At 41.4% G+C, this 24487-nt stretch overlaps 1 protein-coding gene and 1 long non-coding RNA gene across 6 annotated transcripts; one reads left to right on the plus strand and one right to left on the minus strand.

The window, feature by feature from the left end:
- Positions 1-1284: 1284 nt before the first annotated feature.
- Positions 1285-12633, minus strand: LOC135485489 (wings apart-like protein homolog). The gene is made up of 17 exons (XM_064767578.1): positions 12423-12633; positions 9900-11322; positions 9618-9683; positions 9231-9437; positions 8879-9015; positions 8352-8463; positions 7825-8085; positions 7373-7484; positions 6998-7101; positions 6766-6842; positions 6300-6448; positions 6011-6126; positions 5624-5773; positions 5018-5276; positions 4666-4754; positions 4301-4396; positions 1285-3882 (listed from the first exon to the last, which is right to left on the minus strand). Exons 2-17 carry the CDS (start codon positions 11244-11246, stop codon positions 3817-3819), a joined length of 3348 nt encoding a protein of 1115 aa, XP_064623648.1. The 5' UTR covers positions 11247-11322; positions 12423-12633; the 3' UTR covers positions 1285-3816.
- Positions 12634-12851: 218 nt separating this feature from the next.
- On the plus strand, positions 12852-22223 carry LOC135485495 (uncharacterized). 5 transcript variants are annotated; one of them, XR_010446582.1, is made up of 9 exons: positions 13722-13791; positions 15057-15131; positions 15370-15424; positions 15650-15709; positions 16433-17116; positions 17683-17813; positions 18228-18352; positions 18638-19010; positions 20317-22223. It is a non-coding gene; the product is annotated as an uncharacterized LOC135485495 (long non-coding RNA). The 5 variants fall into 5 exon arrangements; XR_010446581.1 differs by lacking the exons at positions 13722-13791; positions 15057-15131 and adding an exon at positions 12852-12866; XR_010446578.1 differs by having other exon boundaries at positions 15057-15424.
- Positions 22224-24487: the final 2264 nt, after the last annotated feature.

The raw sequence follows: 24487 nt of genomic DNA on the forward strand, positions 1-24487 counted from the left end.
GGCAAGCAATTTCATCACAAAAATTGGTTAAAACTCAACTTTCAAGTGAGGATACATGCCCCATACTATCTGTTTCCACTGGTGTAACAGTTTTAAATGTCCTCCGGTAGAGTGACCAAATGACAAAGGGTTGTATCTAAGGTACGACCGTACCATAATCCGTCACCACACTTTCCCAAATGGGGCATTTAATACTGCTTCACCGATCCAGTAGATTCCATCACTTCACTAAAACTCTGACGTGATATTCTAAGCCAAGCTCTTTTTCAATATTTTGCTGAAGACCTTACTGAAATAAGCCACAGATCGTGTCCTCCAGTCGTCTGTCCGCGACACAACCTACTATCGTAAGCGCAAGAGATGGCGCCATCAGCCGGTGGTCTATCTCGATGTCGAGAGCGGAAGGGGTATAAAGAGGACTGTGATTGTTCCGAGGAAAATGCCAATATTTGGATACAGACAGCGTCAGCATTTTGAAAAGGACATAGTATCCACTGAAGTTACAATGCTGAAACTGAAGACATCATGCATGCTTTCTCTCATGTTCTGGGCGGACGACCAGTTTCAATATCCTGAGATGATATTGATCTTCTAGAAAACGTATTTGGTTGCTTTTAGATTGCTAACATACGTACTTGGTTCCGTTCGTGCACAGAGGGCAAATGCGGCTCCAACCATCAGTCTTCACCCTATTCGGTCGGCAGCCTGTGTGTAGATGTTCCCCCACGTCAGACCAAGCTGCTCCATCTCCTCTACCGTACGGCGCCAGGTCTCTTTGGACAGCTTCGGTTTCGTTTCCCGTCGCCGGGCTGCCCATCGGAGTGCTATATTCTTGGAATTGTGCTTGGCGACATTCAGCGCACATGTCTCAGCCAACTCCAGCGAGGTCTTCGAACTATTTTGGCGATTGGTGTGCACCCAGTTCTTTGGAGTAGGCCTGCGTTGCTGATCCTGTTGGGCCAACAAATCCTTTAGATTCTTCGAAGACACTTGCTTTGAGATGGTCTTCGTTATCTTTCCCTGTGGCGTGTATGTATACAGGATGGAGGACAGATGTGCTCCGGTATTCGCCCTCAAATATCGGAAGCAAAGACAAGCCGTCGCTGTAATGGTTTTTAATGTCACCCTGGAAAAAGTGGAAGACTTCTAGCTGTCTGTATAGCAGGATATTAAGCTTGTGAGGCACTTCAGTGTGAGGGAGAACACAGAAGGAGAAGCTTCGAGCACAAGATCACATCCATGTAGTCACATCCACACCCACAAAACAAAGAAAACCAAACAAGCTTTCCATATAAAATCATTTATTGCATTAACTGTGTGTACATAATTCATTGATGACTTAACTCCAAAATGTTTATGTGATACCTTTACGACCATAATATTCAATGAACCATTCACAGTCATTTTAAAAGCTGTGCACACCATATTTACATTTAGGACACTTTGTCAAATGATGAATTTACGGACATAACCTCCCGCTCCCATGATTATAGTGCTCAACTTCAGGAAGCATGAAATCCAAAGATTTTCACACTACAAAATGCCATGATAAAATACCACTTATACAAAATTTAGCTCAGACCTCTTTATACTTACACAAATTTAGCTATGTCCATGCAACACCTTGGATACAAGTTACCACAAGATTTGATACCAAAGACACTTATTTGACAAGGTGGATTCCCATTATAATGAAAAAGGGTCCTTGGTGGAGAAATAATGCAAGTCAGAAATGAAAATGAATTTGAGAGTAAATATTTCATCCAACCTATACTATCCAGTGCAGTCCACTCAAAATATTTTGTAGTGCGAGAGTAACTGCTGGCCAGCACTAATGTCCGAGTTACTGGATAGATGACAGTCCAAGAATACATTAGAAATGTGCCAACACAGCAGTAACGCTTCCACTGTTCCTAAAGGCTGTTAGTCTACCAAGTGTCCCAAAAAAATGTACTTTACAATATTTACTAATCAACACTTTGTTGCCCTTTTAATAGCTATCAAAACATAAGCAATCCTATCAATACAAAATTGTGCATTTTCCAAACTACAATGCAAAATTTACTTATTTACAAAGATTTTTTCACCAAATCAAATATTTAAATATTATTACATGACAATAACGTCCTATTTATAAACAAAATTGATTCAAAGTGAATGAAAGTATATACAAGCTACAGCCGACTCATAATACCTAAGATAATAATCCTAAACCAAGGGTTGCAATGCCAAACTTCCAAAGTCGAGAGTAAAAATATCAAATGAGAATAAAATCAGAAAAATGCTAGGAATTATAGAATCAAGTCAATTAGTTACAGTTAGAATCACTTGGAATGAAACATGCAGGTCGAGGAATCAGAAGATGTTTCTACAAATGCAACAGTTTAAGCTAGTTAAAGTCTGCTGGGCTGTATGAACTGAGGTGGGAAAGTTTCATTAGGCCGGAGCCTATCCCGGATTCTGTAGCATTAAGCAACTGGCAGTAGCACTCCCCTTCTTGGACAGGACGCTGGTTCATCGCAGGTTATTTTCTCAGGCAAGCCTACAGGGTTAGGACATGAAGATGAAACGCTGGTAGTCCTTCAGTGAGTCGAACCTATAGCCTCCTGATCATGAGGTGCTCTGACCACCGTGCCACCTATCTCCCAAATGCAATAGTTTAGGGTTACATAAATTATTTACTGCACAGACCTTTTACTTATACTATCATTATGTGCACATGGCAGTGAAATGTCTTAATCAAATATCCAATAATGATAATTACTATACAACAGCGGCATCATGAAATGACTTCACTAACTGGCACCTAGCAGTACTGTCAACCGTGAAATGATTGTGAAGTTAAAAGTAGCGACTTTGCTCATTTCTACTTGCAGCAGAAAAATATCCTGTTTGCCACCAAACCTGAATGGTTTTATGCACAACAGTTGAAATGTTCTCACTCTTTAAGTTTGCACTTGATAGTGCATTCGCAAACATCGTGAAAATCAAACATTTCAGAGTTAATAGTAGATTCGAACCCCTTCTGCTGAAAAAGGGCATGTTCACAGGACATATAAGATAGGAAAAGAGACCAAAATTAAAGCAAAGACCACTGAGAAATTTGGCTGATGAAAAATTATACAAAAACGCTTCAACCGAATAGCACAGTTTTAAACCAATATTCATGGAAGGGCTTGTAAAATGCATCAACATAAATATATGACACTGATAAGCACATTTCCGTTCTTTAAATTGATTAAATTTTTTTTTTAGTTCAAGCTGTCAAAAGTTATCCCTGATCCAAGAAAGCTGCCAGAATATTTACCAAAATGCACCTTTTGATATCCAAGCCAAACAGGTGGTTTTCATACTTCTTATCTACAATGTAGCAGGACAAGGAGAACCTTCCAGGAAGAAATCAAGTTGAGCCAAATTACAATAGCAATTTTGCAAATCCAACTTGAATTGAATTATGCCTAAAATGGCTTCAGTCAGTGGTAGAGCCAGCCCCAGTTTCCTGATACTGTCAACCCCCAAGTTTTTACGGGCATTTCATTTCATCGGATTTAATGAACAATCTTGATTTGCGAAAATATTTTCTAAAGTGAATGAAAAAATAGGAGAAGTTTCATAATCCACTAAAATAACAATTGATAAAAATTCTTATTTTTCAGATATTTTGGCAAATCACAAAAATAGGGAGGCGCAAAAATTTGGCGGTTCACAGTACAAGTCAACTTAGTGAGGGTTTCGTAGCCACTTTGATACCAGTCACAATCATACATACTTGAATAAACAACAAACTATACATGGAATACTTTAAATATAGAGAGATCACGAGTTCATGAGGGTTTCTATCACCTTGATTATGGATTTACCACCAGTGTTGCCCACAGCACTCTGCAATGAAAATAGAAGGATTTAGCAAATTTAATCACGACTGAATTTCATATATATCACCTCACTTTGCTTATTCGTGTAGAGTATAAATAACTCCCGAGCATAACTGAAAACATGGATACCCAAAGTCAATGAGTTCACCTACAGATGATAGGACTGGACCAGACCGGATCAAACCCTGAAGACCTGATCCACCTTGCTGAGGACACTGAAAACATGGCCGACCAAAGAGTACACCGACTGGATCGGACAGGACCTGATCCACAACAGCGTAGTTCCGCCTGGTCAACTGGACAGGGTTGCCACCAAAAGCTAGCAGTGTTTATCCTAGTTTTTGATTTGAACGCATTGGACCTATTGGCAATACAGTCAGGGAAGACGCTGACTGCTTGGAACATGATGACAGCATGATACTTACAGTCAGGTTCATAAAACCCAGAAACTTTGTGAGGACACCAATCATCGGCTCAAAGCTGCCATCGGGTAACTGGTCCTTGACACGTGTTACTAATGCCTAATCAAGAGAAAAAATATTGAAAACAATTCAAGTTTTTGGATAGCAGTCTGATATCAACTACGATACATCATTTGACTTGACTCCCCAGTCCATCTTTGAACCTTTCTGTAGACCCCAGTCGAGCTACAATCTGATTATTTCTGACTGGTATTCGATTCAGGCAAGTAAGACAAAGAGACCTGTCTCTTGACAGCTAGTCTCGACTCCAAGCACTGCACCACAGCTGCTACAATTGTATATTACAATCTGATCAAGGAGAGACTTACCCCGTTTTCCTGAACAACACAACCTATTAGTAATGCTACATAAGCTGCCACGATACTGTCTTCCATGTGTTTGCCTGCTTTATGGAGTGCTGCAAGGAGACAAGATAACACATCAATGGATAAGTACAGTAGATATTGTTTAAAGCCCTGTTTTGGAGCCAGGCTTCAGAATTACCAAAGTTGTGATCGGGCATACCTTGGAGATGATGAGTAATGGGCTCATTGTTGAAGAAAATGTTCATTACCACATGCAACAACTAGTCTAGTTTCGTTTCCTAGTGAATGTCAAGCACTACCTTTCTCAAAAGCCAAACTCTACGCCACCATCACAACCAATTTTCTTACTTCCTACCTTTGGTAAAGTTTTCTTCATCTTCTTGAGAACTTGGAATAATTTCAATATGTTCCTCGTCACTTTCCTCGCCATCTTGCGTCTTCTTCTTGCCGATGACCCAGAGGAGGCCGGAATCAGACTCCTCCCACTCCCCGCTCTCATTGGCGCCATCCTTTGGCTTCTCCTTCTCCTGGGAAGACTGGGACTGGCTGTTACATTTAGGATCGCTTACCGACTCCTCCAGGAGGCCAGCGGCAGTCTCCTTTTGCACAAACAACTGAAAAACAACATATGTACAACTGTTAACCTAAATGTGCTTGACCAGGCAGAAGCTCCTGCTGCCATAACGCAAAATGAGGACGATGTTGACTATTAATCCCAACTTCGTGGATACTCAACACTAACATATCACATGTGATCTTGGGCAAGTCTTTTTACTTCAATTGCCTCATCCTTTGAATGAGACGTTGAGCCAAGATTCCCTGAGATGCTTGGGCCAAGCAGAACACCCCATTCAAGTGTGAAACATGAGGCCAGTATTCAACCCTGGCACCAAACCATAGACAAATTCACCAAACGCTCATAGCCAAAGCCTAGGAAGACAATTCTATTTTGTGATCTTACCTGAATGAGGGCATCCAAAGCTTCAACAGAATTGGAAGGTTTACTGTCACCGTTGACAGGGGAATCGTAATATGAGACCGTCTCCAGATTGACAAGTAAACGTCGGTTGATTTCGCTGTGTTCCACAAGGTTGATCATCATACCAAGACTCTGTAAATAAGCAAACATCAATAATCAAAGCAACAGAATGATCTTCATTGCTACTTGTGGAAGATCCAATGCAATACTGGTATTTTCATTAAGGAATCGATAGGGGACCTGTAGCTAAACATTTTGATGCGAGGTCATTAAAAGAGGTTTCTTTGTGCAGCCAGGTCCAGTACTTCTGAGGCAAGGTACAGGAATACCGCCAACTTATTTTCAGGAGTGTATCCGTAGGAAACTTACCAGCACCAATAGGTCAAACCTCTCATCCCCAGGAGCATACTGTGGACAGTGAAGAGCACACATCAGAGCTGAACTCAGCAGACCTTCGTGTTGGCCCACTTTGGAACTGCCCCATTCTGGAAAACAAGAGAAATAGATGCTAGGTCATCATAACTAATCCACAATAACCACACTATCAAAGATACATTCAGGGAACTGATGATGGATAACATTAAGTGATGTAATGCTTTAGACGTACTGTGATTAAAACATGAGCAAGAGATCACACAGACTGAGTACTGTTACTTACCATTATCGTGGGTTATATTAAGTAGCACCTTGAGTATTGAAAGCATACAGTTAAAGACAGTCCGTCCAACAAGATTCTTCTTCGGGTCTTTTTCATCACCATCTTTGAATGGATAAAACGCTAGGATACGCTCCAGCATTTTCAGTAAACTGAAGAGGAGTTGTGAAACAGATAAGACATGAAAAGAAGTGTGTTGATGTTGTTCCTTACTGTTGCAGGAGTATCATGCATTTGAAACAAAGTTGAAAAACATCAAAAATTTTCAGGAAAATAGTTTACAAAATGAATCAGGAGATGAACAAGGATATTGAAGGTATAATCTGTCTTGCCCTTAAGGTGAATCAAGCCTATTCTTGTACCGGATAAGGTGCTGCTTCCATATTCTTTATGATTCTTGTTGACAGTGATATCATGCTGGAAGTATTGATCGAGTAACGGCCATTTCATCGGCAACATAGGAACTCACCTGCACACTGAGTTGATGAGAGCTGAGGAATTATAAGATATCAGGTGGGCCTGGTTATCACTGTTTAAGTAGGTCACCTGGAAAAAAGAGATTATAAGCTGAAATGATCATGAAATTGCATTGTCTTGGACGTGGAAAATGTACCAAAATGCTTTGAAAGATGTGACAGTCATGACCATCAAAGAACGCTAAAAGTTAAGATTCTTCATCTGAAGACCTTAAAATGACTTACATGTTCTAAAACGCGTAGACACCTGTCGATCTTCTTTAAATTTGCTATCGTGGCATCATCCAACACTATTGCATCTTCATCCAGATTATCAGTGCAATCACTCACTGGAAATGAACAACAACATACTTATATCACAGTCAGTAGGATTTTGGATGCTGTTTAATCAGGGTTTCCTCCAGGGGGAAATGTCACCCCTCAAAAGATTCTAGATCCCCTCCTAGATTGGAGGACAAAAGTTTGTTTGCAATATTAATAGATATTTTCTTCCTTTGAGATGTTGAAGTACGGTATTTGAGAGCCAATGTTACGAGTTCTAGGGCAAAATAAGACCACTTACCATATCTGAGAAGAAAAACAACTTTTGGGAAAGCTTACCTGTATCTACAATATGATCTAGACCACCAAGTCCTCTGACTTCTTCTTTAAACCAATCACCAGTGCGACGGGATGACAAACTCAGCAGGGTCTCAGTAGCCAGGTTACCCGTCTGAAAGTGATGGATACACAAATGAAGGAACAATATCTATCGATCAACGACCATCTTGACTGAATCTTGCAGGAAACAGGTGGTCATATTCAGATTAGCACCAGCTACAACAGACTAGGATAGACTTTGCTTCAAAGTGACAGTTGCCTCTGCAATATGGAACCTGAGGCAGTAGAGCACAGGTAGGTAGGTAGGCAAGACTGGCAACCAAGAGAAGAGACAGCGTCTGGGGAACTAGCCATAAGTACAAGCTGTTTGAATCAAAAGCCCCCAAGGGCCGCACATTTGATCATCAAGCACAAGTGACTGACGAAGCAGACACTCCATCCTTCACACTTACCGTGACTTCATTCAGATCGATTTCCTTGGCACCGCCATCTTTCTTCAACTGCGCAATCACCGCGCGCACCTTTGTCTTCATGCGCTCCAACTCCTTATTCATGGTCTCATGCCTGGCCGTGGTGCCCTTCTTCTTGCCCTCATTCTGCAGGTCCATACTCAGCAGCTTGATCATCAGTTCCAACGCATCCTTGTCCACGTCCATGTTGAGGCGGTCGCGACTCATCATGTACATGATCGCCGACGTGGAGAGAGCCAAACTCTGCAAAGAATACATGTATTGACTCACAAACAAGTCTAATGTCTGAATTTCATGTTCACTTCTAATCAAACTTAAAATTCTGAATCAACCACATCTGAACTAAGGTACAACTTCACAATTTCTGGACAAAGGAACAAACTTACGTTTTTGAACCTCGGGATTAAAATGCCTGACCTTTAAGCTATAAGTAATTCATGCTTTTAGACAGCAGCACCAGTACAACAGTAGAGGTATAAAGACCTCACAGCTAAAACTTTTTTACTTACTGGATTGCAGCATGCATCATGTAAGGCACTGAAGATTTTTGCGACAGTCCCGTGAGCTCGTAAATGCATCCTAAATGCTGCTTCTATACACTTGTTGGCCAAACTCAATGTGCTGAAAAGAAACCGATGAAGGTCACAGCTTGTGATTTGTTTACCAAATATCGAAGACTACATCGTGAGAGTCAATGCATTACAGAGCTCTAGAAACTCCTACAAACCAAGTGCTGCAGTCAAGGGGTGACCATTTCTTGTTCTGGTACTATACCAGATTGCAGGTCGATTATCCCTCGTCTGATGACCTCAAATAAAGGAAGTCTAAGTCTTATATTACTCCAGACATCAGAGTGGTGTGAAATGGCTTGTCTCCCACTGACAAGTGGCACTAATATCATGGATGACCACCAATTGAATGAAGGATGCCCATCCCTCCATAAAAGGATGTGACTTATGGACACCCATCGATGACCACCAGAGCATCACATCTGCATTTCGTCCAGACCGATGACCAAGCACACGCCATGTCATACCTGAGACACCTAGTAGTGACGGTTTGCGTATCACGTAGTCCTGCCAGCAAGTATTCAATATCATCAAAGAACTCCTGGGTCTCTCCATGCTCCTGGCATTCGTGGGCTTCCTTCACATTCCTTACAACTGTGAATAACTGCAATAAGAACAACAATCGTGAAGAATGATACATCTCAAGAGTGCTTCAAATTTGTTCTAGTGCCTAGTTCAAGTTGAGTCAAATTTTCAAATTAAAGTTGAAAGGGGCACCATTTTCATACCGGTATATAAATACTAAGTTTTGCTCAAGCTTTGATACTATGAGTAAGGCTCAGCTGCACTCGAACGGGATCTTCTTATGGAACTACGAACCTGTTTATGTTCCTTGTTGACCCTGAGCGTGGACACTGGCGCATCTCCCTGTCTCTTGGGCCAAGTGACTGATCGTCTCAACGCAGGTAGTTCTGCTGGCTTATCGTCGAAGTCATCAAAGCCAAGGAGGGAACTCTTTGAAGACTTCTGGCTGCTGGTGACAGAGGATTGACTCTGACTGCTGTGGGCGCCATCTTTTTCAGAAGACTTAAAACAAGGGGAAAGGTATGTTACCAGGGAATTTCAAGTGATATGCTCTGAGGATGCTGTTCTCGCACAGAGAGGGAATGGAAACCATAAATTGACAATATCACATCAGTAGAAGTCTCATCAGTCTCAGTCAGAATCAACAGTCACGAGTGTAACTGACACTATTGGAATACTCACCTCATTTGATGCTTCTTTGTTTATCCACTGCCTTGGGTTGTAACGCTTCAACCCCTTACTCTCAGGCTGAAAGTTACAGAAAGTTGGTTACAAAATATTGGACTCGCAAAAGTTTTGCTGTTGGTTCAAAACCGTAGTGACAGACTTATATTTTGGAAAGTTTCATGGCATCTAAGCATACCCCAATAATGCGCACGATCTACTGAGTAAATCAAAGAACTTACTAAAAGAGATCATGCTGTGACTGTGTCTTTGATTCACAGCACAAACACAATAGCATACCTTTTTTGGACTATTTAAAATCTTCCTGCTGCCATAAGTGGATCCAGTTTTCTTCAACAAGCTCGGTTCCCGTGCCTTTGTCTTTGGAACTTCTTTTTCATCCTTCAGTTCAGCAGGTAGGGACTTGACGGACGCCACATCACTATCACTATCAGACAAAGCCAAAACTGGCATATCAGAACTTGTACTAGCGACCGGATGGAATTTTGACGACACTGATTTGTGGGAATTGTTCTCTTTGAGTTTTATCGGCGACACATATGCATGATCCCTCTCGATAGGAGTCTGAGATTCTGATCGCTTTCCTGGAGACGGCTTCGATTTTTCTGGAGTATCACCCGAGAAGTTAAAACCAATGTCGAAATCGTTATCAGTTGAGCAACTGTTCACGGTTTCCGAGTCTGTGCAAGATAGTTTATTTTTATAATATGTATGATCTGGGGATGAGGGCATGGGTATATCTTTGCTGGATTGAGTCTGTGAACTCGAGAAAGACGTTGGTATAGATAACGGAGAGCGTGACGATGTCCGAGTTGCCTGAGAAAATATATCCTCGGTATCACCAGAGTTCTGAGAAGACGGGAACACTTCGTTAACTACGGAACTCTCCGTTTTTTTATGTGAATTGTCCACCGATTTAGTGGTGAAAACATCCATGGATAATTGTCTCTTGTTTTCATTCGTTTTGTTTGCAGGTACTTGCACTCTGGAAGAAGCATTTTTTAACACTGGAGGAGCCGGAGATGAAATTGAAAGAGCGGCAGGTTTTGCACTGACGGAAGTCGCTTTGGACACAGGTAATATCTTTGCTTGGTTGACGAAAACAGAATCAGCTGCTTTGCTGTTTGATGGACCAGATTTGACCTCAGAGGGTTTAGTGTCTTTCCTTAAACTCGTACCTGTAACCGTCCGGTTTGATTTGGATAAATTATACCTAGACTTGGTCTGATTTTCGTTTGTATCACTACCGTCAAATTTCATAAGCTTTTTATTGTTCGTGCTCGACTTTGCCTGGACACCACCTCGTGTTGCTTTGGAAGCCATTTTCTTCTTCCCTCCAACTGGACGTTCCTCATCAGAAAATGAGTCAAAACTGAATGGATCGCCCGGCCCTGTATCCACTGCATCAACCTTTCGCCTCTTATTTTCACTTGCGTCATTTTTTTGTTGGCCACGCACTGAAGTCACTGCTATATTCCCCCACTTCTGATGCGCACCGACAGCTCGAGTTGCATTTGGCTTCCCTGTCTTTTCTTCCTCATCAGTAAACAGGTCATCAAATATTTTCTCAGAGTAGGTGTCGCGTGTCCGTACACGACTGTATGTTTTTCCAGAAAACCGAGACATTCTGATGCAAGAATAGAATCATACGCTTGGGAAAGTCGACAGCTTGGCTCAGCAAATCAGTGAAGCATATGTAACTCTGGAACAGAAAATAGAGAATTCAAGAGCAGAAAACGATTGTTCCTTTGACAATCATAGTGGTGCAGATGAGGAAAGAAGTCTGCAACCCTGGAATTTTAGGATTTCACTTCACACTCGGAGCACAGCAGGTGGCAGATATCCACTACACTAAAAGCTACAACAGCCAACACACTCAAAATAAGCAAAACATACTGTAGTATGTGACTACAGGGCCAGCTTTCTTTTTTGGCTTGTTGAAGCTTTCAGTGGCTACCTGCCCTTTGCTGTGAAGTCCTATGGCATTGCCTTTCTACTGAACAATCACAATCTCTTCTTGTGTGTAAAAGACAAGAGGTAAAAGCATCCACCAGCCCAGCCAGCCAGGTTAGCTATTTTGAATTTGACTTGGACATGTTGCATTGTCGGAGGAAATGATAGGAACTCCAATTTCACTGGAGTGGATGCTTGAGATTCCCTCATCTTAGGCTACAGTAGGCCTACACCCAAGACTGAAGAGTCATGAAATGAACACATTCGACAAAGACAAACCAGAGCCCAAACAAGACAAATGCACCCACTCAAAACTCATCAGGAGGCCTTTGTTAAGATATCTTTACTTCGGACTAGCCTTTGCCATAAGCCACTTTGACCCTTTATCATGCATGTTCAAGGTGTAACGCAGTAGGCCTACACATGACAGGGTAGCATGCAGCATAGCCTATACCTGTCCCTAGGGCCTTCAGTTTAGTTTGAAGTTTGTATATCCAATACTTGGCCAGAGAAATCTTCAGTCAGCTCAGTAAATTTACAGGCCTCCTACTCAGTATTCTCAAAAAAATCAATAAAAGACGAGAGTAATCAGATCTGGTTCAGCAGCAAAGCAGACTTGCAAAGTTACTCATCAGTGTCAGAGACGATGTCGATAGTTTTTCCTGATTTTTGTCGACCCACTTTTTCTTCTCGTTTTACAAGTTTTGCCTCTCAAAATATGGTCCCGATATCAGTTAATGGCGATTATTCCGCCACATGCTTGGTACAGGAGCAATTTGGTTCACCCTATTTTTTGCGAAGTAGGCTGGGGTAGCTTTATTATCGTTTATTTCATTGTTAAATACCCACCTAAAATGGTGAAAGAATACATTGGTTCAATGTAGATTGAGCGCCATTTTGAAAATTTCCTTCGGCAGTTCTGCGCGTGCGCACTCGAATATGATTTACAATTTCAGCCATCGATTCGCACTTTTCTGATCACAGGCAGCTGGAAGAACCCCTTTTCGTTTTAAACATTATGTAAAGGTGGCGCGAGGCGATGGACGAATGCTTATCAAAACTGTCCTCAGGCAGGGTGTTTTATAATTCATCACCTGTAAAGTTCAAGATTTTGTAATCATATAATCATACCAGATAATTGTCAGATGATGAAGACCAACCAAAGAACTGCTGATGACGATGTCCCCTTTATTTTCTGATTGGGTCCAGTTGTCAATGCCACAGAAGACATTGTCGCAACCAAGCAGCTGGATGCGCCATCCAAGGACGGAGTCTGCCGTGTTCCATTACAGGGTACTTGCATGTCAGTCTACAATATTGATGTGTCATGTAATTGTGTAGGCTACCTTGTCTCGAATTACTGTCGTTTCGCTACATTGCCAGTTCGCTACAAGTCGTTTCGCTACATGTGGCGGTCGTTTCGCTACATGGTAGGTCGTTTCGCTACATGGGTGGAGTCGTTTCGCTACATGATGGGTATGGTCGTTTCGCTACATGGAGGACGTTTCGCTACATGGGTGAGACGAGCGAGCCAACGCGAAGGCCTTGCAAAGGCCTCCAAATCTGCGTTGGAGTGCGTTTGAATGACCCCTGTCAATCAATAATAAGTACGTATACACGGATACAGACGGTTAAGCGAGCCAACGCGAAGGCCTTGCAAAGGCCTCCAAATCTGCGTTGAAGTGCGGTTGAATGACCCCTGTCAATCAATAATAAGTACGTAATTGAGCGAGCCAACGCGAATGGATGTCTATGAGGTTACTGGTCCATTCAAGTGCGAACAAACGACAAGAACCCCTTGCGCGCCATCAAACCGTATAAGTTTTTTTCCCGGCAAACTGTGCTATAATAAATTTGTAGTCACCACCGGGAATTATAGTAGGGTAAAATAGAGTAAAAATAATGACTACATCCATGTAGCGAAACGACTCCACCCATGTAGCGAAACGTCCTCCATGTAGCGAAACGACCATACCCATCATGTAGCGAAACGACTCCACCCATGTAGCGAAACGACCTACCATGTAGCGAAACGACCGCCACATGTAGCGAAACGACTTGTAGCGAACTGGCAATGTAGCGAAACAGCCTGATACCGTGACGTGTAGGCCTATGTACTGTTGTACACTCACTTCAGTAGTGTCACTCACTCAGTGCTCACACTGTCACCTGTGTCGGTGTGTGTGTTATGTGTGAATTAACAATCTCCCGATCTTCGGTCCGTACAATGTGGAAAATTACATACACTGATACAGTAGGCCTACACCCGTTGAATTTCTCACATATAGTCCCTTCAGGCCTACTACAATCCATGAGTTTGATCGTCCACACACTGATCCAGTGTAGCCTATATTAATAGGCCTAGGCCCTAGGCCTAGTCATAGTGCGCTGCTTGTAACATGGATGTAAAGCCTCCTTGTTAATGTTATGTTTCGATAGATAAAAGACAGTTTAAGGATGTCGTGCATGTGTGATATAGTTTTCACAACAGCAACAATGTTTTTGTGTCAAACAGATGCGTAAAGATATAGATTTTAATGATGAATGGGGCAGTCACGAGCGTCCAGTGTTGCCGTGATCAGGTGACAGCACGACTGATCACAGTGCCAATTCGCCTCGGGTCTCGTTAGGGAGTCTTCCCTGAATGTACGCGTATGTGCTAAAAGTCTGACTGGATTCGCTATAAATAGGACACCTCTGAGGCTCCGTTTTCATGAGTTACCAAATTTGATGAAAAGGGGCCGAGTTTCACTGTTGTTTCGAACGGCGCTCTGTTCACCAACATTGCGTATTTCATAATCATATAGATATTTGTTGGAAATTATTCCTAGCTAAGTCATGTTTAAGTTGAAATTAATTGTTTCTGAGCTCATGAAAATGTTGTCATTCCATCTTAAGGGTTCTTTCCTGAATTTACGCAATGATGACGTGCCCTCTTAATACTTTGGTCTGAGTGCTTGGTACTACGACTAGTCTATAATAGCATTCTCTACGGTATGAACTCTAAGGGTGTATTCAACTTCTCGTTCTCAAATCTGTATGTGATGAAATTCCTCGTCCATGAAACTACAGGACTTTTATGGGTTTTTTATTCTAAATTCACCAGAATTCGAAAAGTTGGTATCCACCAAGTTCACCATTATGACTTTTTTCTACCAGTTTTCATTGCAAGATCTGTTTAAGGAAAAACTAGCAACTCTACTATGTGATTAATACCCCATACGATTTCTATTAGACCCAATCCACAATAATCAAAAAGGTTATTTATTCATGGCTTATGGCCAATCTCATTACCAATCTGGCTTCACGGCCTATTAGTGTATTACATCTGACACCTTTGTTTGGTTATCTAAGGCAACAACAGACTCAGTCAACCTTGAAGGAAAGTTTGCGAGTGTTACATAAAACCACTACCTGTCACATTTTATACCTTCCAATGCTTGGTTCAAGCATGCAGTGCAAGCAGAATATTCTTTCTGGCAGGGTGTGCACACTTTGACTCATTTCAACATTATGAAATAGCCAAATTACATGTGTTCAGCATCAATGTTCCAAAAGGTGGGTGTCACCTACTAAATCTTGACATTATATCGTTTTACAGGCAAAAGGGATTTTGGAAGAGAGCCCAACTTTCCTTTGATTATTTTTTTGTGGAAAATATGTATTTTTAGGAGTCATTGCATGAGAGAATCAGGCAAAATCTGGTACTTTCATTGGATCTGGCTGAAAGTTGCTTTTTTCATGACTTCTTGTAGAATTGATGATATTATGTATCTGTTTCAATTTCTCATTCCAGATGCTAAAAACCCTCTCCGCGTTTGCAACTGAAGAATCTTGTATGATTTGCAAGGGTATGTATATCAGCACGACGATGGATTGGCATGATATGCCATGACCTAGCTCACATTTATTTCCATAATAAGGTCAACCTCTGCCAAAGGAAAGCAAATCATGTGAAAAATTGAGATTCAACCATAATTTTTCGGCATTTAGTATAATGACTGCTGAGTACTAATACAAATACAAGCAGAAATGCTGTAATTTTATTACACATTTGTGCCAATTTATTATTTCAGATGACACAACCTTGTCCGCAATTGCATTCGAAGATTCTTGTTTGATTTCCAAGAAGAAGGGTAGGTATAGTATCTGGTTATGACTCGTCTGCCTTGTCAATAGAGGTGCCACTGTCAAATCTGTGTTATTGTTGGTAAAATAAACTTGTAACTTGACTCCCACAGATCCTCAAGGCAGTGAAAATATTCCAGACTTATAATTGGCGAGTTATATGGAAAAAGGATGAAACAATTTATTTTGGCATGAAGAATACAAATTACGAAACACATTCCAACTGTTATCGCCATTGCAACTTTATTATGTGCACTCTCCTAACTAATCAAAGATATTAAAACTTTCAACATATCCATAATTTGAATTTCAAAATGAAAGATTTTTATACCAAGAAATGTTCATAAAATGCCGTAATAAATTCGGTACAAATTTTTCCATATCATGTTTTGGTCATGTAATTAAAAATGAATTGACAGTGACACTTCTCTCTCCAAATCAGGCGGGTTATTCAAAAGTTGTAACCATAGTAAGATGTTTTGTGTGTGTGTGTGTGTTTGAGACGGGATAGGAAAAGGGTGCGGGAGGTCATGTGGGGCGGGGGGGAGAGACTATGGTGACTGTTGTGAGAGTTGGAAGTGTGTCTGATGACCGACTTGCTCATTTTGTAGCTATTGTTGTTATTCTAGTTGTTAGAGTAGTTATCGTAGTTATCTAGCTATCGTAGTTATCTAGCTATTATAGTTGTTATTCTTTTGTTTCCTGCTTATCATCTATTTGAACCTATTCAGCTTTCAGTTGTCCAGGCCAGGCCAGGTGACCAATGACGATGATAGATTGGGTTCGATTCAAGCTATACGCTTGGTGTATTTGGTTATCGTGACTGGCGACTTGAGTCTATCTCATCTCATGTCCAAAGCGCGGTGGCTGGGTCCCAGGCATGCTTGCCACTTTGTTCTGCGGTCCTCATCTAAGTTTCGACGGTGATGACATGGACTTAGGTTCAAAGTACGTGTTCCCTTTGAGTCATTGTGGTTGATTGATGGGGGGAATAGACAGTTGCGTGTCGCTAGTCATTCAATTGGTCCCCTTGTTTTAGAGTGTTGGCGGGATAAGTCTTACGACTGTTAACAATAGTAAGCAATAGCTGGCCAGCGATCCCCTACCTGATCTCGAGGGGGATGGAATGACTGGGGTTAAGACCTGTTGTTAACCTGCGGAATTTCGTCGGATGAAATGTCAGGCGTGTCCGTGTGGGACTTGTGCTGAACCTGTTTAGTACAAATAACGAAGACATTGGGCTCTTTGGATAACAACAGTGTTCTTCACCTCCTTGTGCCTCACAAAGCTAATAATATACACCCCCTGAAATCGACAAGACGGCGATGAAGGAGAGCCGGCCTCCAACTCGTCAGCCGAGAAGACACTGGATGGACCCCAAGAAGATGTTGCTGCCAATGTTGGAGCCATACAGGGTAAGCATCACTTAGTCGTCAGTTATGTCTGGATTAAAAGAAGATGTCAAAATAACTCTGAAAAAAGTATCAATCTGTCGTACAATTTCAACTTTATACGTATTGGGGTGCTACACTCAATTCTGTTCAATCTGTTTTGAAACCTCTTCAACCAATTTGGTTCAAGAATGCAATTGAATGTGCTTTGTTGAATTCGTATTGACTGATTCTCATTAAAACTTGTGGTGTGCGCGTTAATACATATCAAAACAGTCCGTTGACAGGGGTCATGCACACAAGCTTGTGTTCTGTCTTGATTATCTACTAATTACAACAAAGGGCAGGGACACTCATCCGCGAAAGGCACGTTACTACAATACGTGGCAAGAGTTGCACTTTTCAAATCGAATTGCATGCGCATTAGGCCAAGTGTGGTGCAGCCGTTTCGAAACTGGTGTAGCCAATTCGTATTCCGGAGAGTGCTCTCTGGAAAACAGTTTTAAATCGGATTCAGTGTGAACGCAGCATGCAGTAGAAACACACAGAAATTAGATAAACCCCTCAACAAAATATATGATTCTTTTTAGGCAGCCCGAGCCAACATTGTACAAGGGCCACAAGGACAAGGGACACAAGAACAAGGGACGCAAGGACAAGGGACACAAGGACAAGGGACACAAGGACAAGGGACACAAAAGACGATGTTGCAGTCTACAGGGTGAAATTTTGATCTGAATCTTGACGACCAAATAATTAGGAGTCGATCAGAGAAAAATAATAAAAAAAGAAGTAGAACTTAAAGGGTGTCATTGAAATTAATGTCAACTTATACATAGGAATCATCCCAAATAGACTGAAGCCAAAAGAAATTATTTCTTTTCTGTGAACCCTCTACCCCCTTATTAATATTATGACTAAAAACTGAAGACTCTGTCTTCATGTCTTCAACAAATGAAATTGGCCAGGATTCATGAAGATTACGCCTGCCAAAGAGTTTGCCGATCAACATTTTATTCCCAAGAAAACGCTGTCAACTGACAACCATCTCGCCCATATGAAAAGAAGAAAATCTTTCGGTTTCAATCTATTCATTTTGAGACAGGTCCTTGAATGTATTTTTCCTGTTTTCTAGCCCTCTGCAGATTGAGATGATGGCTGTCGAGAAGATCCAACCACTCAACCACAGTCTACAATTCGTGCTATGGTAGATGTGACTCTCAACGATTTTGGATGACAAAGGAATCCAATGCATATATGGTAAATATAAACAGATGACAAGACGGTAAATGGGTGAACACGCCATGGGCTGAGTTCGTTTCATCAAGTCGCAAAATGGTTGATTTTATCTTCAAACTGCACGAGCAACCTCAGTTTGGAATTGAATTGCTAATCAAGTGTCAAGTACTCTAGCGTTGTGGTCGTCAGTATTCTAAGCCTTTTAGAAAATTAACTGGTAAATTTGATAAAACTGAATGAAAGGCCCTACGGCACATGCATCAATCATGGTAGAATAATGGAGTAACCTTAAATTTTGTTTTCCAGTCGCTCACAGATACGGGCAGACGACGGAGATTCGAGTGGATTCAGTGGATCGAATGGTTGCGCTGAGGGATATCCATGTGCAGGAGTGATGAACCACAGTTCAGCAAACGATGCCTTGACAGACCAATTCAAGGAGAACCTTCGCTAAGATGAAGAAGGGAACGTGTTTACTGTGTGGATGGGAAGGACACTTAAATGTCCGTCATTCTAATAGACTATTATGACAATATTCTAATTGACTAGAATGACAATCTTAACTCGAAAGGGACTCTCTGGACTTACAGAAAGCTACGGACATAGAGCCCTGACATGATACCCTGCAGCCACCATGAGGACAGCCTATCTCATACCTACGGAAGGATGCCATCACACGGTAATATAAACAAATCAATTTCAGTTTTTCAAATGCCCTTAGGTATAGCCATTGGCCTGATTTAGAGATCGTGAGCTCTCTGTTGAGGAACAATTTTCAAATGTTATTTTTGCGACACCAATTACAGTGCAATTTTCATCAAACTCGCGGTGATGATAGTTTGGACCAATCTCAATTAGTAAAACAATAAAATGTTGCAAAAAGAACTGGACGATAAAGAATGTTCTTGGTTGTAAACAGGATAATTTAGTTATGAACATGCAAAGTCAAAGGCTTTAATCACGTTGAAGGGGGACTATAAGCAGGAGGGGGGGGGGTTAAATTGGCCATCTTCAGGTGACTAGTATGCAAAGTAAGAGCACTGGGTCAGGTTATATTCAGCACTAAATGTATCCCTCATACAGCGTGAATAGTTTCGACATACTCTGAGAGGTGAGAGACCCCTATTGGTGACTTTGTGTTAAACTTATCTTGCCTACCTTGCGGCTACCTTTTGATTCCTCTTTGGAAAGCTGCCCAGGCACTAATTTGTAATGAGCATGAATATCAACTGTTGCTGATAAACAATAGCTGAAGACTCGGTAGAAACCCTTTGGTAGTGATGGTCAGGGTCTGGTTGCAAGTATTAAATAAAAGTAAAAGTGTGTTGTTTTATTACATAAGCAGTATTATGGCAACACCTTTTTGCACTCAATATAAAGAATGGTTAAAACTATCATCTGTGCAATTCTGATGAAAATTGCGTTGTTAGTATTCTAAAATACCTGGATTTAGAATGAACCGCACTTGTGTAAATGCACCATGTGCCAACAAAGCCTCGTTTTGAGTTCAGCGGTTATGGTAGGCCGCTTGGGTTGGTGCAATGTCGGTATTGATTGACTAACCAAAACCACAAGGGTGGAGCTAAACCTCGGCTCAAAATAATGACTTGGAAAATGCTCCTTAACCAAACCGCCCTTTTGACAAAACTTCCCAAATTCTAGTCCTTTACCTCCCTCTGAAACTGCTGATTAAGGATAGAATTAGTCATTGTAATGAAATCAGGCATGTCGGGGAGGAACACAGATTTGTGTCTCTTGCTCATCCAAAGCAGCGCTCAGCGTGAGAGTCCTAAATGAAGGTTTAATAGAAAAGATGTTTTCGAAAAGTTCTTCGTCTGAAACCTATAGCACTTTTCTTAACCAGCATGAATTGTCTACTACCACAAGATTATACGGTCAGCACAATGGCCCGGCCCCTTGACATTGAATTATCAACTTGAGCATGAATGAACAACCTTAATTTTATGTTGTCTTTTTCTTTTCAGCATGATGAGCCGTCCCACAGAAGGGAGAAGGATGTTGTTGACCCAGCACATCCCAACCATGCTCCCATCGCCGTCAAGTAACAGTACGACGGTTAGATTGTATTTTGTCACCGTAGGCTTTATCGTTTTATCAAAATATCTGATTGAAAGGTGATTTAATGAAAATTCAAATTTTTCTGATGGTGAGAAGGCAAATATTTACTCTGCTTATGACAAGCATAGATTGTTTTAATCTATGTTTGGTTATGATCATGACTTGTGCCATGGTTCAAAATCTTACACTTTTCAAAGAAGGGATTGAAATTATCATTATGACTTGTTTATGGCTAACAAGGGAGCCAATGATAAGTCGCTCCAGAACCCAAACAAAATAATTTTCAAGCTAAGTTTTGTTCTTAAGATAAGAAGGAATAACAATTTGGGGGATGGGTTGTTTGTGGCTACCAGAGAAGCCAACAGCTGCCAGATGAGGACCCTGAAATTCTTTTCAGACAAAAGTTATTTGTATGCTTAAAAATCACCGAATTCATCAGATATTTACTGGTATATCCATCACTTTTGACATGGGGTCCATGTGTTCTTGTTTCGCTGACCCCACGAAACAAGAACACATGTGTCTGATGGAACTGTAGGCCTTTCATACTGTTTCTCAATCTCATCAGTACCACAGAATCAACTGACATGGCCTGGGCTCTGATCCCCATGACCTTACATCACACTGGCTGGTTCAGTTGCTCAATACATGTACTATCATGCTCGAGACAAATGACCAACAGTGAATTGTTGAATTTGAATTTCCTCCTTGAAGAAATACCAAAACATCTTTCCAGTTGAACTAAAACAGTCAGATTTAAAACTCTCACTGTTTTATTCGAAATTTAAAGACTGATCCTTCCCTAGTGGTCACACTGTGAGCCGTTGTCAAAGCATGTCATTCGACAATGGTGGCATGCATGCATGTTTTGTTATGGCTTACCAGGGACCCCAAATTGTTGATGATGATGTTGTCCATGGGTACATCACCTTGGGCAATGAGTGATCACAATGGTTCCTTGATGACAATTTTTTACATGATACTGAATTGATTGAGAAAAGTGTAGCTTAAAAGCGTCAACTTTTAGACGTTTTAAAACTTTTGTCCTGTATGAATGTATTTGTAAATCTTGCATGTAAATATTTTGTAAAATGTCTAATGAGATCTAGACTCCATGACTTGGCAAAAAGTGGCAAAGCCAACTTTTAATCTTTTCCCTGTCGAGGTCACCTCTTTTGTCATGCAAACGACATGTCATAACTGCTCCCTTTGTTATGCTAAGTGGCAGCCAGCTCTGTCCAGTGGCCATGACAAATGTGGTTCCTTTGTTATTCAAATCATCAGCAGTGACCAAATCTATTGTAAGCTCACATGGCTCACCTGAAGGCATGAACAATAGGTTTTAATACAATAGCTATTCATGTATTATAAACATGATGAATGCATGGAGAGGTTTTAGTGCTAACTCAAACCGTTGTTGTGGAGTACATGTAGTTGAGTCTATTGTTTTTGATCTCAATTTAGCATTGTGTTGCAAGGACACTTATCAGTGTTTCTTTGTGACATCTTGTAAAGAAGTTGACCACGTCTTAAAGGGATAGAAAAACTATCATATCTCCCGGTCCTCTTCTTGTATTGGGCTTTCGGAGTGGTGCAGCCAAAAAATAATGTACTACGATCATTGTATGAACTATAATATACAATGTATTAAGTCATTTCAAACATAAGCACCTGTCACCTGTGTGATGGAGATGGCGACTCCCTCCGACTGCGTAGGTTTTCTCCCGGTATGCGGGTTTCCTCCTACACTACATTCCAAATCGTCATCTGTTTTCTTTGTAATGTACAGCAATAAAATTTTTTTGAAAGAGAAACATTTTTTTTCTTATTGACTCGCCTGTTGACACACCATCACTAATCGAAACTTTTCATCGGAGCCACTGTTGTGCTTACCAGATATTGACCTTAAAAATTGGTCAAATAAAAAATCCCCCCCCCCCCGAGGTCATCTTACCAAGTGGATTATGCATAAGGTTGCAACGACCAGAACCACTGTCTTGGACTACAAGCGCATACTGACCTTTGCACCCAAGGGGAAGAGTCCATTGATCATAATATTTGTTTGCATGGTAGTTCACTACCACTCGAGCTGTTTTCATGCTGGGTAAAAAACCAGTGGCATTCATTATAAGATAAGCCCCGAACCACAATCCTAGTCATGCTAAAAAAAGTCCCTTTGTTTTGATACAGATTATCGTGTTCCCCGAAATCTCATTCTGAGGAAATCGGGGGTTAATGTTCGCTTCTCAGCTTCAAACACAATGTCACAATCTGTTCAACACCAGCATGGGCTGTCCACAGGTGGCAACATTGTCCTTGCAGTATCGCTTGAACAGTTTGGGTCCACAAAGGACTACTCATTTTGTAGAGGGGTCGAGATTTCATGCATCCACATCAATTTTACCCTGGAGCATCATCAGACGTTGTGACATTGTCCCTCCCTGCGGCATCTACCACTAAGTCTTTGTGCAAATGCTCACATCATAAAAAAGGATCACAGAACTACCCCGAGTGATTATGATCTCCAGTCAAAGACCAACAACAGGATGCATCAGGACTCCACCCTACCGTTCTTTCTGCCCATGAGATGTAATTCTTTCAACTGCAAGTGATTCCACTTGAAAGTAACGGATGGAGTAACGAATGAAGTAACTACGGTTCCTATCAGATTTACAGTACTGCCACGTGCGTCAGAGTTTCCCGCCATAAGAATGAGACGGTCACATGACAGACACGACAGAGGGAATTCCTCAGTCCGTCAACGCTCACCACTTCCCACAGAACATTGCAGAATGATCCGCCAATAAGCGGCTCGTGTTTTGTTAAAAAATATAAGGGAACGACTTTAGAATTCCCGATCGGAAGTATAGGTCTAAGGGGCGAATGAATACCGAATAATGAACAAGTAGCCTAACCCTAACCCTAACCCTTTAAACCGATTCACAACTTATATAGTGCGGAGGAACATCCGATCGGGAATTCTAAAGTTTAGCCGGTCATTCAATCAATGGCATCCGACAATCGGACATGGGCTAATGCACACATTTGTCATTTCCCCCAACCTGATCTTTTTTCTGAAATCTAATTGTTCGCCACACATCACAGGAACGTAACACATAAGTGAACACAGGTTGGACAATGCTTCAAAAGATTATCGTGAATGTACTTTTCATTAGGTCATCCAACATGTCCATCGGCGGCATCCCATAGATTGACATCATCGATGTCGTCTTCATTCCAGCCAAGGAATTACTGTCGTTTCGCTACATTGCCAGTTCGCTACAAGTCGTTTCGCTACATGTGGCGGTCGTTTCGCTACGTGGTAGGTCGTTTCGCTACATGGGTGGAGTCGTTTCGCTACATGATGGGTATGGTCGTTTCGCTACATGGAGGATGTTTCGCTACATGGGTGGAGACGAGCGAGCCAACGCGAAGGCCTTGCAAAGGTGCTAGGCCTTTGGTGCAGCATTAATATACGGCCCTTTTCAGGGCCCTCAAAAATGTAAAAGAGACAAATGTGCATGGCCTACAGATATTTCTAAGCAAGTAATAAAAATAAAGAAATAAATCGACAAACTCAGCTTTTGCAATAAATTCACGCAAAGCACGGTATATATTGAGAGTTAATTTAAGTATAAATCTCATCATCTATCTGTATATATAGATATACGGTCAAATGATGGAACAATTAATTTGAGGCAGCTCAATGCATATATATCGGGTGTCCCAAAAAAAAATGTCCCAAAGTTCGACGGGTATAGCTGTTGGTGGACTGATCTCTTTCAAAATTCTCACAGTTCAATACTTCAAGATATTGTAAATATGATGGCATGGGAACCAGTCCTCCCGACCATTGTAGTATACACAGTGTATGAGGATTTTAACAAAAAATGGGGCCGGCCTTTTTTCGTAGGGGCGGGCGGGGACGATCACCAACTCTTTTTTTTATGTGGCCTAACCCAGGCCAGGACGACAAGAACCCCTTGCGCGCCATCAACCGTATAAGTTTTTTTACCGGCAAACTGTGCTATAATAAATTTGTAGTCACCACCGGGAATTATAGTAGGGTAAAATAGA

The sequence above is a fragment of the Lineus longissimus genome, chromosome 1 (genome assembly GCF_910592395.1).
Source record: "Lineus longissimus chromosome 1, tnLinLong1.2, whole genome shotgun sequence".
Taxonomy (NCBI): Eukaryota; Metazoa; Nemertea; class Pilidiophora; order Heteronemertea; family Lineidae; genus Lineus; species Lineus longissimus.